General features: G+C 40.1%; 1 protein-coding gene across 1 annotated transcript; it reads right to left on the bottom strand.

Annotated features, from left to right (window-relative positions):
• Positions 1-285: 285 nt before the first annotated feature.
• Positions 286-17,698, bottom strand: LOC109075697 (interferon-induced protein 44-like). Its single transcript, XM_042754423.1, has 7 exons — positions 17,495-17,698; positions 16,932-16,965; positions 16,627-16,825; positions 4,992-5,138; positions 4,667-4,832; positions 1,104-1,204; positions 286-788 (listed from the first exon to the last, which is right to left on the bottom strand). Exons 1-7 carry the CDS (start codon positions 17,538-17,540, stop codon positions 606-608), a joined length of 876 nt encoding a protein of 291 aa, XP_042610357.1. The 5' UTR covers positions 17,541-17,698; the 3' UTR covers positions 286-605.
• Positions 17,699-23,478: the final 5,780 nt, after the last annotated feature.

The raw sequence follows: 23,478 nt of genomic DNA, 5'->3' as shown, positions 1-23,478 counted from the left end.
AATTTATTGAACCATCTCTTCATGTTTTTCTAAATCCCAAAGAATCCAGACATCAGTAAAGTATCCGTCTATGAACATGTTTTATAGGCTATTTTAGATTTGGGAAATACACATGCGTTACAGACGTGACAAAAACACCAGAGTTTTTGGGAGACAATATATTTTGTAGACTTTCTGTGATTTACAATGCACAAACCAGAAGCAACAATATCTGCAGAGAAGGATATGAGTCTGATCAAGTAAAGATTGTGTTGGATCATGAATGAAGAGACAGGGAGTCCAAGGTGGAAATGAAGAGACTTTTATTAATGTCACTTACTAGTCAAGTGCCAGATGAGAAGTGGTGCATGAGAAGAGAAGAAGTGGCTGAGAACACAGACATCCCAAGTACATATATCACCCTCCCTGTCTGCTCAAGCGTTGGCATGCGTCCCAGTTCCTGGTGCACCATATACTGGTTTATCAGTTCTTACCAGAAACATAGGAGGCAGTTCAGCCTTGAGTATAAAGCTACAGTTATACGTTCCACAGCATGAGAAGAAGGAGAATTAATTAATACATATTCCCATAATTGGCTATGCTTTCTCTACTGTGTTAGATTCAGATTAACATTTTTCAGAATCACTTTTTCTTCTGTTCAGCAGATCATCTGCAATTTGCACAATCTGTGTGAGAGCCCTCAGGATCAGCACATCCATGTCATTTTGTGTATCAATCTCCTCGTGGTAGTTCTTCACAGGGAAGATGTGGCTCATAGGGACACCAACTGAATTAGAGCACTCCTGCATCTGGAGAATGAAGAACACAGGCTGAGTATTTCTGGGGGTTGTGATATATATAAAAGAATATGCTCTTAAACATATTTATGTTTGTGACATGTTATAAATCTACTTGTGTGTCAGTGCAAAGAGCAGCTTCAGTTATTAAAACTCAATCATCATTTTTTGGGACTAGCTATACTAATGATTTGCAGAAAATAATTTAAATAATGCATGTATTATTATTATGTTGTAAAGCCCTATACTGTTAGACAAATCTGCAGGGGTGATGCCAGAGATCTGACCCCACATTCTCTATCTGAGAACAGAGAGGACCTGTAATACCTTCTCTTTTATCTTCTTGCTAGTGTAGATTTTTTGTAGGTTTTTTCCCACTAGTGGACATGCCTCATCCACCCTTGTCATGATGACTGCCTGAGGAATTTCTGTTAAATGGAATCATAAATTTAAATATTGATTAAGTCAAGTCAAGTCTGCTTTATTGTCAATTCTTCCACATGTACAGTACATACATACAGAGAATCAAAATTGTGTTACTCTCAGACCCCCGGTGCAACAGTAGAGCCTAAAAATCTAGATCAAATATAAAATATAAGATATAACTATACAATAAGGGAATTTAAAAAGACATAATAAAAAATAAAAATAAAGTTAAATAAAGAAGCGAAAGGCACATGGCAGATAGAGTGCAAACCAGTGAACAAACAGTGCAGATAAAAAGATTTTTAGTGCATAAAAAAAGCTTATTCAGTCTGATTAAAGTGACAAAGGGCTCAAGAGCAGTTATTTTATTTAAACTGACTGATGAGGTGGTAGAATGACGTCAGTTCCATGGTGAATGAGGTAGTGAGCAGACCAATGCTGCACAAAGTGACTGGTGCATGTCTTCAAATGTTAGTGGTGGGGGGTGGAAGGACCTGGGGATGTGGGATCTGGGGGGGGGGGGGGGGGGGGGGGGGTTCATAGTTCAGTGGTGCCTGGGGCAGAAGAGGGACGGGGGGGCAGGTTCGGGAGCGAGTTCAGCTTCCTGACAGCCTGATGGATGAAGCTGTCCTTCAGTCTGCTGGTCCTGGCCTGGAGACTCCGCAAGTCTCCTCCCTGATGGCAGCAGACTGAAGAAGCTGTGTGATGGGTGAGTGGGATCACCTGCGATGCAGAGGGCTTTGCGAGTGAGACAGGTTCTGTAAATTTCCTGGAGGGAGAGGGGAGAGACACCAATGATCTTCTCAGCTGCTCTCACTATGCGTTGCAGAGTCTTCCAGCAGGACGCGTTGCAGGCGCCATACCACACAGTGATGCAGCTGGTCAGAATGCTCTCGATGGTGCCTCTGTAGAAGGTGTACATGATGGGGGGTGGGGCTCTGGCTCTCCTCAGTTTGAGGAGGAAGTAGAGACGCTGCTGTGATTTCTTGGCCAGTGCTGCGGTGTTGTCGGTCCAGGAGAGTTCCTCTGTGATGTGCACACCCAGGAACTTGGTGCTGCTCACTGGCCAGTGCTGCGGTGTTGTCGGTCCAGGAGAGGTCCTCTGTGATGTGCACACCCATTCGTCTTCTCCACGTTCAGAGAGAGACTGTTGTCACTGCACCACCTGGCCAGGCGGCTCACCTCGCTCCTGTAGTTTTATCTCATCTCTGTTGCTAATGAGACCCACCACAGTCGTGTCATCCGCAAACTTAATGAAGAGGTTGGAGTTGTGTGACGGTGTGCAGTCGTGGGTCAGCAGAGTGAAGAGGAGGGGGCTCAGCACACATCCTTGGGGGGCCCCAGTGTTCAGTGTGATGGTGCTGGATGTGTTGCTGCCGACACGTACTGCCTGAGGTCTTCCAGTCAGAAAGTCCAACAGCCAGTTGCACAGCAAAGTGTTGAGCCCCAGCTCGACCAGTTTGTGAATGAGCTGTTGAGGGATGATAGTGCTGAATGCTGAACTGAAGTCTATGAACAGCATTCTGACATATGAGTCTTTTTTCTCTATATGTGTGAGTGCTGAGTGGAGGGTAGTTGAGATGGCATCATCGGTCGACCGGTTGGACCGATATGCAAACTGGAATGGGTCCAGGGAGGGGGGGAGGGCAGACTTGATGTGGTGCATGACTAGCCGTTTGAAGCACTTCATGAGGATGGGAGTAAGTGCAACAGGACGGTAGTCATTGAAGCAGGATGGAGATGGGTTCTTCAGGACTGGAATGATGGTGGTAGTTTTGAAACATGTGGGAACAACAGCCTGACTAAGTGAAAATGTCTGTGAAGACATCAGTCACAGTCGTGTCATCCGCAAACTTAATGAAGATGTTGTCAGGACCCAGAGCTTTGCGTGCGTTGATCCTGCTGAAGGATCTCCTCACACTGTCCGGGGTCAGCATCATCACCTGGTCACTGGGAGGAGGTGGAGTCTTCTGTACAGTGGAGCTGTTTTGTGCCTCAAAGCGAGCGGAAGAAGGTGTTCAGCTCGTTCAGCAGAGAGATGTTGCTGTCACAGGTCCGTGGTGGGGGCTTGTAGTCCGTAATGGTCTGTATCCCCTGCCACAGGCTCTGAGTGTCTCTGCTGCCGCTGAACTGATGGGCTATCCTCCTGGAGTACTGTCTCTTAGCCTCTCTGTTGCCTCGGGATAGGTTGGCCCTGGCTGTTCTCAGGCCCACCTCATCTCCAGCTCTGAATCCCCTGTCATCCACGGCTTCCGGTTAGCCCGGACAGTGATGGTTTTTGTGACTGTTACATCCTCAATACACCTTTTGATGTTGGCAGTGACAGTCTCTGAGTACTGCTGGAGGTCAGTGGTGTTATTGTGTGGCAGCCTGCTTAAACATATTCCAGTCAGTTGTATCAAAGCAGTCTTGAAGAGCATATTTTTGGAAACACACTCTTTAAGTCAGCATGGTTGAAATCCCCAGCTATGGTGAGAAAAGCATCAGGGTGTGCTGTCTGCTGCTCACTGATGTGCTGGTACAGTTCATTTAGTGCATCGTTCCTGTTGCAGTTGTTGTTGTTCGGAGGAATGTAAACCGAAACGAGCAGTATGGCAGTATATTCCCTCGGCAGATAGAACGGCCGGCACTTAATAATCATAAACTCCACCAGGGGGTGAGCAGTGTTTGCAGATCACAACAGCATCGCGGCACCACGCGTCATTGATGTAAACACAAAGCCCGCCGCCACGGGTTTTTCCTCCCGCGACGAGAGCTCTGTCTGCTCGATAGCACGTCAGCTGGTCGAGCTGAATGGCGCAGTCCGGAACGCTGTTGCTGAGCCATGTTTCCGTGAACACAAAAACACAACAGTCTCTTACAGTCCTTTGAGTTGAGCGTAGTAATCGGATGTAGTCCAGATTATTGTCCAAAGAGCATACGTTAGCCAGTACGATGGTGGGGATAGATGGCTTGTGTGGGTTAGCCGTTAGCCTAGCCCGGATACCTCCACGCTTACCCCTCTTCTGCTTCCTACCTAAAGACAGGTAGACGCGATGACGACGTACAAAAACACTGCGACTCACAAGACAAAAAACACGAAAACACCGTTCTGTCGGGACAGAGAGAAGCCGCTGCGTGTGGATGCGCCGCCATCTTGGAAAGTATTGGTATTGTTGGCAGAATTCGGCCCTCGGTGAAAACTAATTAACACCCTGTGTGGTTCCTGTGAACCCTGTGAGGAACCCTGTTTATTATGTGATTTTGCATTCTACATCATTTTTCTAGATGTGTGTGGCATGAAGAAAGTTTCAAAAACTTTGAAAGAGCCAAATAAAGTTGAATATTTAAATATTTGATTTTTAAAAATGTATTATTGTTTTTGAAATCCTACAAAAAAACTTATTAGTGAGTCTTCTTTTAGTGAGTCTCATTTATCATGTGGTTATTTTAACAGATTATTAAAATGTATTGCTGATACTCACCCAGACTGCTGGCCTTCTGTCTAATATATCTCATCTTTCTGAAGACATCATCATCCATCATTGATACTTTGTCAGCTGCTATGACGTAGACCAGACAGTATGTCAGATCCTCAAGGCTTGTTTCACTTTTGCAGTCGTCATTTTTACCAGAATCAGTGGGATTGAACTGAATGTAAAAATAAAAGAGAAAAACAAAGAGGCGAGAGGAAAGTATAAATTATGTTATAATTCTGTGATGTCAATGCATTGTTTGAATAACACTGAAATAACTTCACAAAGCCACTTTAAAGCTGAGTAAATTAACAGGCAAAAGTTTCCTCCTCACATTGTGTCCTTCCTTAAGGAGACCCTCAAGAGCTTTGGCGATGTCTTCTTGATGTGCACCATTTGATTCTCCGGATTCTAAGCCCATGATGTCATTGAAGACAAAAGGCAGAAGTGATTGTCCATTTCTTATGTAATAAGTTCTGTACTGTAAATAAATGCAGAAGTATAAAGATAAATTAAACAACTTGGGTATTTCAAATGTATTTGATATAGACATATACAAAAGCAACCAGCATGTAAAATCAGACATTTGGATTGTTTGGATTGTATATAAATATACACACACAGTACAGGTCAAAAGTTTGGAAACATTACTATTTTTAATGTTTTTGAAAGAAGTTTCTTCTGCTCATCAAGCCTGCATTTATTTGATCAAAAATACAGAAAAAAAACATAATATTGTGATATATTATTACAATTTAAAATAATTGTTTTTAAATTTTTATTATACTTTAAATTATCATTTATTTTTGTGATGCAAAGCTGAATTTTTAGGATCATTATCACGTGATCCTTTAGAAATCATTCTAATATGATGATTTATTATCAAAGTTGGAAACAGTTCTGCTGCTTAACATTTTTTCAGAACATGTGATACTTTTTTAGGATACTTTGATGAATAAAAAGTAAAATAAAAAAAAAAAATCTATGTTTTTAAAATATAAATATTTTGTAATAACAATATACACTACTGGTCAGTAATTTGGGGTCAGTAATTTTTTTTTCTTTCTTTTTTTTTTTTAAATAAAATCAATACTTTTATTCAGCAAGGATGTGTTAAATTGATAAAAAGTGAAAGTAAAGAAAATATATTATTAGAATATATATTAGAATTTTTTTTATTTTGAATAAATGCAGTTTTTTTTTTACATTTTATTCATCAAATATATTAGACAGCAGAACTGTTTTCCAACACTCATAATAAATCAGAATATTAGAATGATTTCTAAATGATCATGTGATAGACTGGATGTTACATGTGACACTGAAGGCTGGAGTAATGATGCTGAAAATTCAGCTTTGCATCACAGGAATAAATTATTTTTTTAAAGTATATTAAAATAGAAAACTATTATTTTAAGTTGTAATAATATTCCACAATATTTCTGTTTTTTTCTGTATTTTTGATCAAATAAATGCAGGCTTGATGAGCAGAAGAGACTTCTTTCAAAAACATTAAAAATAGTAATGTTTCCAAACTTTTGACCTGTACTGTATATATATATATATATATATATATATATATATATATATATATATATATATATATATATATATATATAAATAAATAGGTGTGTGTGTGTGTATATATATATATATATATATATATATATATATATATATATATATTATTACAATTATTATATTTTTGCTTTTGTTAAAATAATCAAAAGATGATCATAAGATAAGTATTCTTTTACTTAGATTTATTTGAGGGGGATCAAACTGTAACACCGTGTGTCCCAACCAGATGTGACGCGACGCGATAAAAAGTATCTTTTCCATGTAGTTTTCGTTCTAACCACCTGCGACACGTGACAATAAGCGACACAAAAACCATTTCTAAAATAGATTTCTATTTTCTGCAGTTGCGGCAGGAACAACATAAAATATGACACTGATACTCTCAGATAATGATTATGTGCTTTATTCAATGTTAAAAGTGTCTAATGTGAGTTTGAATATTATTTGCATCTTTATAGCCATAGTGAAAGCAACAATAGATATTTTACCTCAGATCTTGAAAATAAATTACTAAAGCAAACTTACGTTAAAACTGTGAACTCACTGCGAACCAGGATCCATAACAAAGATGGTATCACTCACTCACTCAAAACTGTTCAGTCTATTCACATTTGAATCATCTATTTTCAGTGTCCACTTTTCTTTAATTAACACTCGCAATGTTTTTTCTGTCACATCGTATATCTACACTGGATGTGACAAAGCAGTGCAAATCATTTGAATTTTGTGTCAGCACGCCATAAATACATCGAACGAGTCAGTAGTTTTCTGTCTGGGATTTGTCACGCTGCGCTGCATCCAGCGTAGACAGCATTACTGATTATAATAATATATATATATTAATATATAATAATATATAATATAATAATATATATTATAATCACTGATTATTGACCAAGATGGCGGCGCGTACACATCGCGAGGCTCAGCGTCTCTCCAGTTTTTGCAATTTTTCCTGCTCATCTCGGGTCTGTTCGTACTGAACAGCTTTTGTTTATTTTATTACAAAGTGAATTATATTTTGGTTGTAGGTGAGGACTTTTCCAACAGTTTTATCACCAATCTTTGACTCATCCCTGAGATCGCCAGAACACCCGAGGCTACGCACTCTACCCGGCCGGGTGGAAGTGCTCGCAGGCAGCGTTGAGATCATAAACAAAGGCGGGGGAAGCGCGGAGGTCTAAGAGCTAAGCTAAAGCTAACACCGCTCCGGCTCTCTTTACCGAGCATTTTCCTCGCTAATGTGCGGTCACTGGTGAACAAAATGGATGAGTTACGACTTCGCATCACCCACAGTAAGAGACTTTTGGACTGCAATGTCATGGTTTTCACAGAAACATGGCTACACAGCGATGTACCCGATAATGCTATTGAGCTAGCCGGACGCTACACGCTCCGGGCGGATAGAACGACAGATGACTCCGGCAAAACAAGAGGTGGTGGATTGTGCATTTATGTAAACAAAGCTTGGTGTACGAACACTTTCATTGTTGGGAGACACTGCTCAGCTAACCTAGAGTTTCTCATGGTTAAATGTAGACCTTTTTTATCTGCCGCGGGAGGTTCACTTCCACCATTATAACTGCAGTCTATATTCCACCAGATGCTAATGCCAAGCTTGCTTTGAACGAACTTCATGCAGCCATTAGTAAACAAAAGACTGCTCACCGGAAGGCTGCTTTTATTTGTCGCGGGTGATTTTAATCACTGCAAATTAAAGACAGTGCTCCCCAAATTTCACCAGCATGTTTCCTGCCACACCAGAGGAGACAAAACTTTGGATCATGTTTACACAAACATTGATGGAGCTTACATTGCGACCCCCCTCCCCCACCTCGGACAGTCTGATTCACCTTTCTTTGTTTCTCACCCCCAAGTATTCACCCCTCATCAACCATGTGAAGCCATCAGTGAGGACCATCAAAGTGTGGCCAACTGGAGCAGACTCTTTACTTCAGGATAGGTTTCAACACACTGACTGGAGTATGTTTGCTTCTCAGGCTGCCTGTGGCTCTCACATGGACATCGACATCTATACCTCCTCTGTACTGAATCACATCAACACCACCATTGACAGTGTTACAACTGAAAAACAGATAACAACGCACCCTAATCAGAAGCCATGGATGAACAAGGAGGTGCGACATCTGCTGAAAGCCCGCAACACTGCCTTCAGGTCAGATGACGCTCAGGCCTACAGTAAATCCAGGGCTAACCTGAAAAGGGGCATAAAAAAGGCCAAGTACTGCTACAAGCTGAAGGTAGAGGAACACTTTTCCAACTCTGACCCCCGACGCATGTGGCAGGGCATCCAGGTCATCAGTGACTACAAGTCAAGTAACTCCACTCCAACGGTCACGGACGTCTCCTTCCTTAACGAGCTAAATGACTTTTATGCTCGCTTCAACAGCGACAGCAAGGAGACGGCCACCAAAACCACACACTCAGCAGATCACCAACCCGACAAACTCACCTCCACAGATGTCCACACTGCATTGAGCCGGATCAACGCACGCAAGGCTGCTGGCCTGGACGGCATTCCTGGTCATGTGCTTAGGGCATGTGCAGAGCAGCTTGCATGGGTCTTCACAGACATTTTCAACCTGTCCCTCACCCAAGCAACTGTGCCAACATGTTTTAAGTCCACATCCATTGTGCCAGTACGGAAACACTCCTCCCCAATGTGCCTGAATGACTATCGCCCCGTAGCACTCACACCCATCATTATGAAGTGCTTTGAGCGATTGGTCCTAGCACACCTCAAAGACTGCCTCCCACCCACACTGGACCCACATCAATTTGCCTACTGCAGAAATAGGAGCACAGAGGATGCAGTATGCACAGTGCTGCACTCTGCACTCACACACTTGGACAATAATAACACATATGTTAGGATGTTGTTTGTTGACTTCAGTTCAGCATTTAACACCGTCATTCCCTCCAAGCTGACCACAAAACTTGGATACCTGGACATTAACACCTCCCTCTGCAACTGGATCATGGACTTTCTGACCAACAGACCTCAGCATGTTAGGTCAGGCCACACCCACTCCACCACCATCACACTTAACACCGGCGTACCACAGGGCTGTGTGCTGAGTCTATTCCTCTACTCCCTCTACACCCATGACTGCAAGCCTGTGCATGGATCCAACTCCATCATTAAGTTTGCAGACGACCCCACGGTGATTGGCCTCATCAGTGACAACGATGAGACTGCCTACAGGGAAGAGGTAAAGTACCTGGCCACATGGTGCACTGACAATAACCTGCTCCTTAACACCAGCAAGACAAAGGAGCTCATTGTGGACTTCAGGAAGAAGAAAGGAAGCACGCATGACCCCATCCACATTAACGGGATGGTTGTTGAACGTGTCTCCAGCTTCAAGTTCCTGGGAACCACCATCTCTGAGGACCTGTCCTGGACCACAAACACCTCCAGCCTGGTCAAGAAGGCTCACCAACGCCTCTTCTTCCTCAGGACACTAGAAGAAGAACCAACTTTCTTCAGCCATAGTGGTGAACTTTTACCGGTGTGTGATCGAGAGCATCCTGACCAGTTGTATTACAGTCTGGTATGGAAACTGCTCTGTGGCTGACCACAAAGCACTGCAGAGGGTGGTGAAAACTGCCCAACGCATCACAGGGACACCACTTCCTGCTATTGAGGACATCCAGAGGAAACGCTGTCTACGTCGAGCTCGCAGCATTCTTAAGGACTCCTCTCACCCTGACCATGGACTGTTTAACCTCCTGTCCTCCGGGAGGCACATCTGTATAGTATGTTCATAGTATCATGCTGATAGTATTTAAATTTAAAATCTGTAAATTATGTCCATAATACTTATCTGTATAGTTATTGTACATATTGTAGACCTTGTATATTCTGTACTTACTGCTTATTGCACTTCTGGTTAGATGCTAACTGCATTTCGTTGCCTTGTACCTTACATGTGCAGTGATAATAAAGTTGAATCTAATCTAATAAATTCTATTGTATTTTGTTGCGTTGCGCTTCAACTCTCGCGTCTGGTGTAGACACAGTGTAAGTTAATGTCCCTTTCTAATGCTGCGTTTTATTTTTCATGCCACATTATTTGAAATTAGCGCGGGCCAAACTTTTTTTTCTCGCGGCCAGGGTGTGGCCCACGGGCCGCCTATTGAGGAACCCTGGTGTAGAAGCTCCTAGCTGTCATATAGGGATTGGTTGGCATGAATCCAGATGCACACTTAAGTAATTCATTCATTTTAAATGGGTCATGAAATAAGAAATCAAATATACTATAAAAACATTCTGTAAGTTTCAAAACTCAAAACGTTCTTATTAATTTAAAAACAGCATTTATTGAAACCAGGCTCAGAAAATGACAAATTTTTGAAGAAGACATCGCCTCAACATCATTGCCTCTTTAGCCCCACCCACCAATTTTCCAATACTGCCTCATTAGCCCACCGATTCTACGTTGCTGCCTCTTTAGCCCCGCCCACCAATTCTACATCACTGCTTCTATAGCCCCACCCACTGATTTGTGCAAGTACAAACCAGATTCCAAAAAAGTAGTGGCACTGTACAAATTGTGAATAAAAACAGAATGCAATGATGTGGAAGTTTCAAATTTCAATATTTTATTCAGAATACAACATAGATGAGATATCAAATGTATCATTTTAAGGGAAAAATAAGTTGATTTTAATTTTCATGGCATCAACACATCTCAAAAAAGTTGGGACAAGGCCATGTTTACCACTGTGTGGCATCCCCTCTTCTTTTTATAACAGTCTGCAAACGTCTGGGGACTGAGGAGACAAGTTTCTCAAGTTTAGGAATAGGAATGTTGTCCCATTCTTGTCTAATACAGGCTTCTAGTTGCTCAACTGTCTTAGGTCTTCTTTGTCGCATCTTCCTTTTTATGATTTGCCAAATGTTTTCTATGGGTGAAAGATCTGGACTGCAGGCTGGCCATATCAGTACCCGGATCCTTCTTCTACGCAGCCATGATGTTGTAATTGATGCAGTATGTGGTCTGGCATTGTCATGTTGGAAAATGCAAGGTCTTCCCTGAAAGAGACGACGTCTGGATGGGAGTATATGTTGTTCTAGAACTTGGATATACCTTTCAGCATTGATGGTGCCTTTCCAGATGTGTAAACTGCCCATGCCACACACAATCATGCAGCGAGTATATGTTGTTCTCAGGCTTCTGAACTGAGCACTGATAATGGGTGATAACAACCTTGTCCTCTTTAGTCTGGATGACATGGCATCCCAGTTTTCCAAAAAGAACTGGCTTCTTTTTTGACCTATAGAGTTTTAGCCGGCAACGGCGAATGGCACGGTGGATTGTGTTCACCGACAATGTTTTCTGGAAGTATTCCTGAGCCCATGTTGTGATTTCCATTACAGTAGCATTCCTGTATGTGATGCAGTGCCGTCTAAGGGAAGATCACGATCCAGTATGGTTTTTCTGGCCTTGTCCCTTCACGATTGTCATCTCTGAATCTATGGATGATTTATGGCCTAGATGATGATAACTTCCTGTATGTGATGCAGTGCCGTCTAAGGGCCCGAAGATCACGGGCATCCTTTGTGGTTTTCTGGCCTTGTTGATTTCTGAGAGACACTGCCACTCTGAGAGGCTCTTTTTATACTGTTAGGTCCCAGTTACTGCTGGGCCTGGTTTTTGTTAGGTATGTCGTTAGCGGGGGGAGTGGTCTTTCCACCTGCAGCTCATCATAGGGCCTACAAGAGCTCCAGCGCGGTGGATCTGCGGGAGCGCGCACCGATGTGACGGCACTGGAATGAGCGGCTCTTTGTGGTTTTGTTATTTGCGTTATCATTCATGCAGGCCTTCAGCTTCCAGTCCTCTCTCATGCATTCTTCACTACTGACGTCCATATACTGACTACTGATTATTTGATTATCTTTTGTTAAATAAATCTTTTCTTTTTCCTACTTGCCTGCCTGTGTTGCCTCTTTTGTTAATGTTGCAACTACGAGCCGGTTGTAACAATACCCAATCATGTTGCCAATTGACCTAATAAGTTGCAAATTGGTCCCCCAGCTGTTCCTTATATGTACATTTTACTTTTCCAGCCTGTTATTGCTACCTGTCCCAACTTTTTATGGAATGTGTAGCTCTCATGAAATCCAAAATGAGCCAACATTTGACATTCAAAATGTCTCACTTTCAACATTTGATATGTTATCTATATTTTGTTGTGAATAAAATGTAAGTTCATGAGATTTGCAAATTATTCCATACCTTTTTTACTTACAATTTGTACAGTGTCCCAACTTTTTTGGAATCGGGTTTGTAGTAGGAGAAGAGGAAATATTAGAGAGACACAAACACAGGATTACTCGGTAACACTTTAGAATACTGCTTCTTACTTACTGCATAACTAATAAAGAATTATTGAAGAACTAACAGTTGATTCATTAACACAACACACTACTGTTAATTACTAAGGAAGATGTTTTAAATAACACAATCATAAAACTGTATTACGTACCTGATTAAGTAACAGTTATCTAATCAATAACTAATGTATTCGGTCATACCCCCTGAAGAACTACTATTAATTATCTACTAGTTAAGTTTCAAGAAAAATAAATAACTAATGTATTCGGTCATCAGTTATACACTATTACATTGAATTGTGACCCTTTCATATAAATGTTATTAGCAGTAGTAGTAGTAGTATGAAAATGCAATATTAATAAATGCAATACATTTTATATAGGTTTTGTCTGTGTAGTGAATTGTTTTGTGAGTGTGTTTTGTAAGAAATTAGCTTCCGATAGGAACCCCAACACCACTCCAGTGCCTTGCTATAACTTACCTTAGTTTTTATATTTTATATACAGTACTATATGTGTGCCTCCTCAGCATATACCACATTACCATTAATTTAGGGATGCACGGGTATCGGGCCCAACACTGCGCTTCTGTACTTGTACTCGTAAAAATGCCCCTGATACCAAAAGCCGATACCCACACAGCGTGTGAACAGAGTTGTGTCCAGAAAAAAGAACACTGAACACAGAACAACAGAGTAGAACAGAATTATTAGAGATTAAGGATGTCTATGAAGTACATGCAAGTAATTAATAAAATGTTAAACATTCAATACTCACGACTGTATAGTGGATGTGTGCTAGCTGATAAGCAGTACGTGCTGAGTGGATTGAACGCGCGGCTGCACAGATGCGCGATCTTGTTGAATGAATATCTCACAGACATCACTGGAAAGTTTGTAGTTTGGTTGCTCTTAAATTATGGTTTTTATTCGTATGCGAGGGTCCGCGTACATTGAGCATGACGCAAATTAAATCACAATAATAGTATGCCACACCCATATAATGTATAACAAGTGGTTCCCTGCACCTGAAAACAGTAGGTCTATTCTAAAGTGAAAATATTGGGAACCCATTAGTAATTAATAAACAATTATTAGATAATTCCTCAAGAATTACTTAGAACCTGAAACAGTATTCTAAAGTGAAAATACAGGTAACCAATTAGAAATTAATAAATAATTATCAAATAATTCTGCATTTCACAGCTGAAACAGTAGGCCTATTCTAAAGTGAAATTTTAGTGAAGCCTTTAGTAATTAACAAAGAATTATCAGATAATTTTGCAGCAATTTTGCAGAACCTTAACCCGACCAGCATTGAATTGTCCTGAGGGCAGGTGCTTCCCGTTACAGTTTCTGCCTATAAACAGGCAGGAGCAGAATGGAAGAGTGATCCGATTTGCCGAAAAGTGGGCGGGGGAGAGATTTGTAGGTGTCTCAGAAAGGAGAGTAGCAGTGGTCCAGTGCACGATCACCACGCGTGTTGATGGTGATGTGTTGAAAATATTGTTCTGAAGAGTTGGCTTTTGTTCAAAATCCTCCTGCCGCCGCACCTGGGTACGCGGTTTACTGCTCACTTATATTCCCATACAGTTCCTTGAGTGCCTGGTCTGTGTTGGCTTGAGGAGGAATGTAAACAGCTATGATTTTGACCGCTGTAAATTCCATCGGTAGCCAGAATGGTCGACACAGAAGCATATGAATTTCCAGATCAGGGGAGCAGAAGGATTTAATAGAGTGTAGGTTCCTTTCATCACACCAAGAGTTGTTGATAAAGAAACAAACACCAACTCTGCTTTTCTCTGTGAGCTCTTTCGTTCTGTCCGAGCGGTGCACGGAGAACCTCGTAAGCTCGATGGCTGAGTCTGGAGACATCCAGGATTCTGTGAGGCAAATAATGCAGCAGTCCCTTGTTTCTTGTTGGTATAAGATACATGCCGGCAGTTTAACAGAGTTTTCGTTATCCAGTGACTGAATGTTAGCTAGCAAAATGGTTGGGAGTGGAGGTCGGAGGGGACGATGTCTGAGTCTGACAAGGACGCCGGCTCTCTTCCACCTTTTCCGGCGGTATTTTCCTCGGTCGCGACCATGCGGCCCAGACAAAGGGCTCTGATGCGGTGTTTGTAAACAAGTCCCCAGCATTCAAGAACTCAAAGTCCGGTTTACATTTTGTGACATAGGAACCTATGTTTAAAAGCGTGTGTCTGTAGTATACAGTTATATAAACAACATCCAACACGTAGGACAACAAAATAACAAGTAAAAAAACCCAAAAACCTACAAAGTTTACTCGGAGCTCACAACACGGCCGCCATGCTAGGATTATAGTGACTATTTGCGTATAACTGTCCAGTAGTAGTTATTTCATAGTTATTTTTCTTGAACCTTAACTAGTAGATAATTAATAGTAGTTCTTCAGGAAGTATAACAGAATATATTAGGTACTGATTAACTAACTGTTACTTAACACAATCATAAAATTATATTACGTACTGATTAGTTAACACATCTTCATTAGTAGTTAACAGTAGTGAGTTAAGTGTTATTGAATAATCACCTGTTAGTTTTATCAATAATTCTTATCAGTTATGCAGTAAGAAACAGTATTCTAAAGTGTTACCAAACACTGTTTGCTTTACTTTACTACGGATTCATTTTTAAAGGGGTCATATGACATTGCTGCATTGGTGCAATGAAATGTGTTTGTGGTTTAAAGTTCAAAAACACTTTATTTTCCACATAATGTACATTATTGTTGCTCCACTATACCCCACCTTTCTGAAACGTGCCGATTTTTACAAAGCTTATCGTGCTGAAAAGTGAGGTGTGCTCTGATTGGCCAGCTATCCAGTGCGTTGTGATTGGCTGAATTTCTTGAGCGTGTGATGGAAATTTTATGCCCCTTACCATATTTTGATGCTGTGTGACCCGGCGTGACGAGACAAAACCAATAAAAACCCGTTACAAACCATTGCATCTAGTGGGCACATAATTACTGATTGTAATGACTTATACTGTTTTTTATTTTTTACGCATTGTGTTGTAAACATAAAACCATGTCTGCATTTGTGATCAGAGAAATGACAAACAACAAGCGCTCAAAACTCGCGTTTGAATCATCATTGCCAAATTCTTTAAATATAAAACATTTACTTACAGGCTATGAGTCAGAAGCGCCAGACTTTCCTTGCAAAGTTGCCTGAACTGCCTCACTTTATAGAAACAGCCTTTGTGCACAGACGCATTGTATGCTACTCTCACAGGAAACAGTCCTCATCCTCCACAAAATGCGCAGCACACATATGATTATTTGGGCTGAACTGTTCTGGAACAGTGTTGAAATACAACTTAACCACTGATTTCTGATCATTTTTTTTAAATTGAGATTTACACATCTTAATATTTGGGCTGAACTGTTCGGCTGATATACAACTATTTGAAAATCTGGAATCTGAGGGTGCAAAAAAATTTAAATATTGAGAAAATCACCTTTAAAGGTAATGTATGTAGGATTGACACCGAGTGGTTGAACTAGGTATTGCAGTCCAAATTCAAAATATTGGAGAGCGTTTCTTTCACCCACCCCCCTCCTCCTCAGACTTGATGCACACGCAGGTTGCCAGATTAACAACACCAACAGGAACGAGTGCACTTGACGATGAATGAAATGAAATACACTGTGTTTTCTGCCAACTGGCAACCCGGGGTGCCGAAATACAATTGGGTAAACTGGCGGTGGAGTTTTGATACATTTATGTTAGGAAATTTACAAAATATCTTCATGGAGCATGATCTTAACTTAATATCCAAATGATTTTTGGCATAAAAGAAAAATCGATAATTTTGACCCATACTATGTATTGTTGGCTATAGCTACAAATATACCTTGACCATGACTGCTCTTATTTATATATGTCATAGAGTTGTGCTTCCTCAATAGGTTCATTCTTTCTTTGTAGAGTGTGTAGCTTACATAATTTAGTAAACAATTTTATTTTAAATTAAAACATAGGGGTTCATATACTCACTGTTCTTGTAAAACTTGTACCAGACACAGAATCAGCAAGAGCTTCTGTTGTGATTCTTCTTTGAAAAACACTATTGACTGAGTTGATGAAGCTGGATTTTCCTGCTCCCACTTCTCCAGCTAGCAAGATCCTGATGTACTTAACTTTTGAATCACTCAGCTTAAGTTCCCTGAGGTTCTTCTCCAAAAGTTCTTTATTGCTGTTGAAAAAGGGGCCTTTTTACAAAGCAATGTTGACAATACACTTTTGCTTGTACAGATAGATTATCATTTTTCATTTTTAAAGAAGAATCGTTTTCCACTTACTCCCAGGGTGTTTCCCTCCATGATTTATCAAATTCTGTTAATAGAGATGGAAATCATTTATAAAAATAAAAAATAAAAGTTAGATATGAAATGGCAACTCAATTCAGTACTCAAAAGGAATATTTTAAATGTGTTTTTTCTCAAAAATTACAGTCTTGATTAGATATTTACCAGTCTTAGACTTCGTAAAAGTAACTACTCATACAAAATGAGGGTTAATACAAGGAACTGGTGATGCTAATTACAAAACAAGCAAAAAAAGGAAATACCAAGAACTGAGGAGAGGTGAGCTCTAATTTCGACACATTTCAACTGAGTACACAAGTAAAATGTACTTACTTTTCAGGTTTAAAACATGAACTTGATTAATTATTTTCTGATTATATTATTTTCTAATATATATATATATATATATATATATATATATATATATATATATATATATATAATTAATATTAATTAGGGATGCACTGCATTGAATAATGACCACACTTTTATTAAAAGAAAAACTATGAAATTTGGCAGAATATATATTAACATTAAAATATTAACATTAGACTTACCTGCTGATGATTTTTTAGTTTGGGATGTTGATTCTGATCCTCCCATTGTGATCTCCTTCTCTGTTTTCTTTTTTCCTTATGAATTTTGGAAATTTCACACTAAACAGTAAATTAAAAACAAAGGTGACTTCAATTCAATATAGAGTAATAACAAGACAGACAGAATTGTTAATGTTCTTCTCTTTGGGATGTGCAGGCACGCTGTGACAGCATCTCTGATTTCAGCCTGTATTTATACATCCAGGTCCAGCTTTCACTTTCACCTTGTTAATGTTTTTATGACTAAGTGGCATATAACCTACTTTGTGTCATGTCACACAATAAAAAACACATCTGAACAGATTCTGTTTTCAAGGTAAATTATTGAATGGATTGAAATGAAAAGAGAATTGTAAGACAAGGTAACAGATTGACAAACTCAAAACAGTTTAGAAAGTGGATCAACTGTGTGTTAAGATGATTCATATTTTTTTGAACACGCTTTTCACATATTTTGACCTTTCTATGAAAAGGTACATTTTGTTCACCTTGAATAACTGTAAGAAAGGTATATTTGTAACAAAATATATACATATGTATTTTGAACAGGATTTTTCCTCCTCCGAATTTACCATCGAGCCTAAGACCACTTCTCATGTGGCTTCAGTTCTCTTTTAAACAGAGGCTCAACTGGATCACATCTGTGTTTGTAGCATGTTTTCAGCAGAAAATCTGGTGATCTTCAGCTGCTTTTGGGTTACTCAGAGAGAAGTTGTCCTGCTTCATTTTTGGGGTTTCTTTCTGACTGTCAAAACAGAACTCTATTCCGTGCACTATGTATCTTCATTGGAAGAATAAAAGCTATAATGTTTTTGTTATGTAAAATAATTTCGTTTTTCATGTACTATTTTCAGACTTGTGCAGATATATTGTAATGTTTATGCATATTATTATAAGATGCTGGAAAAACGATTAGTGTAGGCTACTCATGTAATTAACGTTATGCATTTAAAGAACACTTACAAGCACGCACTTTGGCAGAATTTAATTCAAATATTCTTCAGCAGCCATTAGTTCGGTAAAATTGAGCATCAGTTTGGACAAATTTGTATTAAGGGAGAAAACTAAATGTGTAAAATGCCAGTGAAGGAACATACAAACAAGAATAGTCTCAGTATCAGCAGTGAATCTAGGAGAGAGCTGGACTTTTTTTGTGTGTGTGTGTGTGCATTTAAATTAAATCGAAGTCTATTACTTGAATGTGTTGAACTGAATGTTTTTTGTTCTTTGTACTGTATGGACAAACATGTACTGTAGACCAAGCTGCCTTTCATTCACTTCAACCTTGTCATCCTTGCATAACTTACATGCATACCATAGGGTTTTAGAAAGACGTCAGCAAACATGACTCATATAACAGACAATGTTATAATTCATAGAATCAATCCACAATCGTACAGCCATGGAAGCTGTTGATAAGATTGGAAATATGTTGCCCAAACTGGTTCACACAACCTCTGGCCAAAGCTATTCTGACATCAGATCAAAGACTGGATTTTTCCTTAAAGACAATTCTGATGAAGCATTTAGCTCAGATCACTAACCTTACTGCTAACATTTGATTGGCTCCAAATGAAATGTCTGTGATGTGATGTGTGTGATAAAATATGTCTGGTATTTTCTAGATATAAGCTGATACAGTTTAATATATCTGCGTATTCCCATGAAAGAGGTGGGGGTGCAACCGGTCCAGTTCAAAAGCACTTAATGTACATGTACTGTAGCTAAAAAAGGCTGATTAAGTGCTGATACCTAAGTGGAGGTATCAAGACATGTCCTACCTCCCCGAAAACAATAAAACATCAGCTGAAGTTTCTCCAGAAACACCGATAAACACATCTCATCCATTAAACACTTAGTCCTCTTCTTCTTGACCTTGTTCAGTTATTAAATTGGACTTGTCTAATTCTCATGTTCCCATCCTGACACCTCATCCAAATCAACAGGTGAACACAGAAAATGACTGGACCACACACACACACACACACATTGTCTAATTCTCATGTTCCCACTGACCGCTGCGTCACAATATTGTGAAGTGATCTGTAAAAACATTTGAAGACTGGGTGTTTGGAGAGGAGAATCAAGGCTGTTATAGACAAAACATGGTTATTGATATTATAATGTTTATTTGTAGGTCTATATTCCAGTTATTTTTACGAACCAGTAGAGACATACTGCTTAGTTACGTAGTTTTTTTTAAACATCTTCATTGAGTGGCCTATAAATTAAATGCTTTTGTATGTATCAAGTACAATACTTGAACATTTGTTCTTTGTTTAAAAGTGAAAATGAAACATAACAGGCCTTAAGTTATAAATACAGCCTTTGATGAGTGTTATTCTGCACATGTAGGTGGGGAAAAAATCCAAACCATTTGTCTAATGTTCTTTCTTTATAATACAGACATTACTGTGATGTAAATTTGATTAACATTATTCTCAATCCCCTACCACACTCTACCAGCATTTCTTCTAGTGGCCAGGGTAGGTATTGCAAGTATTTCACCTTGTGGTCCTCAGCAGGACAAGTTACTGAAAAAACACTTGGTTAAATTAATATTCTGACTTTTTGGAACTATTTTGTCAAAGATTTCTTTGTTGCCTTGAAGTTTAATGAAGAAAAGCTTTTGGACTTATATTAGATGTATATTGTAATCTTTTATGCATATTATTATAGCAAGAATACATAAAAAGATGCTGGAAAAAAAGATAAGTGTATCTATGACATAGTTATCATAGTGTGTGTTTATAGTTTGGGAAAGAGAGTATGTTTGTGTTCTCTTACTGATTTTGGACATGGTACCATGGTGTTTTTTAAGTAGCTTGAATGACCAAGTTACTGTCTTAGCTATTTATAATCAAGCATTATTAATGTATTTTATCTGTGAACTCATGTTCAGCTATTCTTTTCAATAGTTAGGACTTTATGAACAACTTTTACATGGATTCGAATGGCAGCAACCCCTTTGACCCCTTTCTAACTTCGTGTTTGCCCAAAATTCATTCAGCATATAACTTTTCCTACCCGAGCTGATGCTTGATCTCTGTTACACTGCGCTCAAGGACAGCTACAAACCCCGCCTCCCCCGCCCTGCTTTCGGTAAAGCTGATCATATCTCCATTCTCCTTCTGCCTGCATATAAACAAAAGCTAAAGCAGGAAAAACCTGTTATCAGACAAACCCCGCCTCCCCCGCCCTGCTTTCGGTTAAGATTTTAGGACTGCTTCCAAACCACTGACTGGCAGATCTTCTGTGATCCAGCAGTCACAGACATTAATGAATATACTGAGTGAAATTTAGGAGGAGGCAGGTGGACAGCCACACCCCCTTACACTTTGATGGAACTGCTGTGGAAAGTGTTCAGGAGCATCAAGTTTCTCGGTGTGCACCTCTCTGATGACCTGTCCTGGTCCCTACATGTCACGTCAGTAGTAAAGTCTACCCATCAGCGGCTTTACTTTTTTTACAGAGCTAAACAGAGGTTTACAAAAATCATCACAAACTTCTACAGATGCTCCATTGAGAGCATCCTGACAGGGTCCTAAGTTGTCTAGTATGGAAGTTTGCTCCATCAGCGATCACAAGGTGCTGAATCACATGTGAAATCAGTCCAATGAAATGACAAAACGTCACGGGGGGGGGGGGGGTGTGGGTATTGACGTAGAGATCAGAGAGCTTAAAAGCGCATCCGAAACAAGCAGCGTTTAGGTTCTGATAGTTGAAGCAAGTTACTCACAGGGATGCATGGCAACTCAGCATCTTGTTCCCTCATGGACCCAGGTTTACATACGTAACCTGAGACGTTCCCCTTCAGGAACTCGAGCTGTGTCAAAACGATTTGGGAACAAGTGTACCCCACACCACCATACTGACAAATGCTTGTCTAGTGTGAAATCATGGTGAGCACCGTTAAGACAGAGCAACTGAACGTCGGAGCAGTACCATACTTCTCCTGGCCTCAAGCACATGAACGAAACCTGTACCACCAGGTTTCTTGCCCAGTGAATGACTACCCAAAGGGACGTGGAAAGCAGCTATGGCCACCACGAACACTCTAAAGGTGGAGGGGGTCATACCTGTGAAGAATCGTTCATGCAGGAACTCCAGAACTGAACCAACCGGGCGTGCAGGAACCAACTAGGCAGCTGACGATTTCCACACGATAAAGTGAACAACCCACTTCAAGGAGTACAGTTACCTCGTGGAGGAAGCTCTGGAGTGGAGTATGGTCTCAACAACCTTAGTTAAGAGAGCAGAAGCTACGAGTTACATACTAATAAACTTACTGCTAATCTCACTTACAATGCTAATACTCTATTAACACACATTACCATTGTTTTACTCACTGTTACTTGCTTTAATGGCAGATGTGTGTCTAACTTTGAGTGCAGGTGAGGACATGGAGGCCGTGTAGAAACAGATCTGCGACCTGGAGGAGAGGCAGGCCCAGCTGAGGCAGCGGAAAGCCATGCTGGAAACATCCCGGGCTGACGCTCCTGGGTAAGTATACAGCACACTGCTAACTCTTCCACCACCTCTACTCCGTGTGTTTCTCTGCAAACATTTTCAGTATTTAAAAAGACTTTTTTAAGTTAACTTTTTAGCTATTTTTAAAGTTTGGGCTCCTAAAATTTTTCGTCAACCCCTCTCTTCTTTGGGGTGACGAGCCGTTCTCATTAAACTGTTTACTTTACCAGCAGAACTTTCTAACTAGCACATTATTAGGAAAGGCAATTTACAAAGATTCATTAAAAAACTTATACTCACTTCTGTAGGTGAAGCTGGATCACAAATACTTAGTGCAAACATAAACACATTTAGATAGTTTGGGGGCACATTCCATTTAAAAAACAAAAGTAATCCACTGTGTCTTCAGCGGCTCAGATGTTGGGAGTAAATGACCACTGATATGTTCATCATTATATCCAACAACAGAACACCTCAGTCACTCAGGAGTCATTCTTGTCTACATCTGCTCCAGCGGTGAAACAATGGTGGACTGATGACTCTCACTCAGGGCAGGTCTAAGGAAAGACTCCAGTGTCAATCAACAATCGTGGGAGGGGCCTGGGTCTGTGTGACGTCACACCGCGTGTAAGTGTGTTGTTGTGGTAGGGGACTGGTTTTGTTATGTATTTGTGTGGTGTGAGTGGGTATGTGATACATACATCTGGTCACTGTAGGGTGGTTGTGTACACACTGCCAACACATATTTATGTTGTACTTGTAAAAGTGCATTTCACATCCGATGAGACGTTTAAAGAGACAGCAGCCTATAAATGTGAAATTAAAAGTGAAAGTGACATGACATACTGCTGAGTATGGTGACCCATACTCAGAATTGGTACTCTGCATTTAACCCATCCAAAGTGCACACACACACAGCAGTGAACACACACACACTGTGAACACACACCCGGAGCAGTGGGTATCATTTATGCTGTGGCGCCCGGAGAGCAGTTGGGGGTTCAGTGCCTTGCTCAAGGACACCTCAGTCGTGGTATTGCCGGCCCGAGACTCAAACCCACAACCTTAGGGTTAGGAGTCAAACTCTCTAACCATTAGGCCACGACTTCCCCACAATTTTTTTTTATTTTGTTTTTTTTTTTTTTTTTTTGTTGTTTGTGTTTATTGTTAGTAAAAAGAAGAAAAAAAAGTAATTCACTAATCTTGACAGAATATCTTTAATAATCTACATTTTATGTAAGAAAACTATGCAGTGTTTTTTAAACTTCTAATTACAGCTTCTGTGCCTGAAATTTGGTTTAGTTGTATTTATTTATGCTATTGCTTTTGAATATTTGAAATTGTTATTAGTCTAGTTGTTTTTGCCGTGGTATTTTGTGGTCCAGCCAATATCACCCTGCAGCCCAAGACTGGTTGCCCACTGAGGCTAAGCAGGGTTGAGCTGGTCAGTTCCTGGGTGGGAGACTCCTGGGAAA

This window comes from Cyprinus carpio, unplaced genomic scaffold, assembly GCF_018340385.1.
Source record: "Cyprinus carpio isolate SPL01 unplaced genomic scaffold, ASM1834038v1 S000006514, whole genome shotgun sequence".
In the NCBI taxonomy this organism is placed as follows: Eukaryota; Metazoa; Chordata; class Actinopteri; order Cypriniformes; family Cyprinidae; genus Cyprinus; species Cyprinus carpio.
The sequence above is the reverse complement of the archived record's forward strand: the minus strand, read 5'-3'. Positions and strand labels throughout refer to the sequence as shown.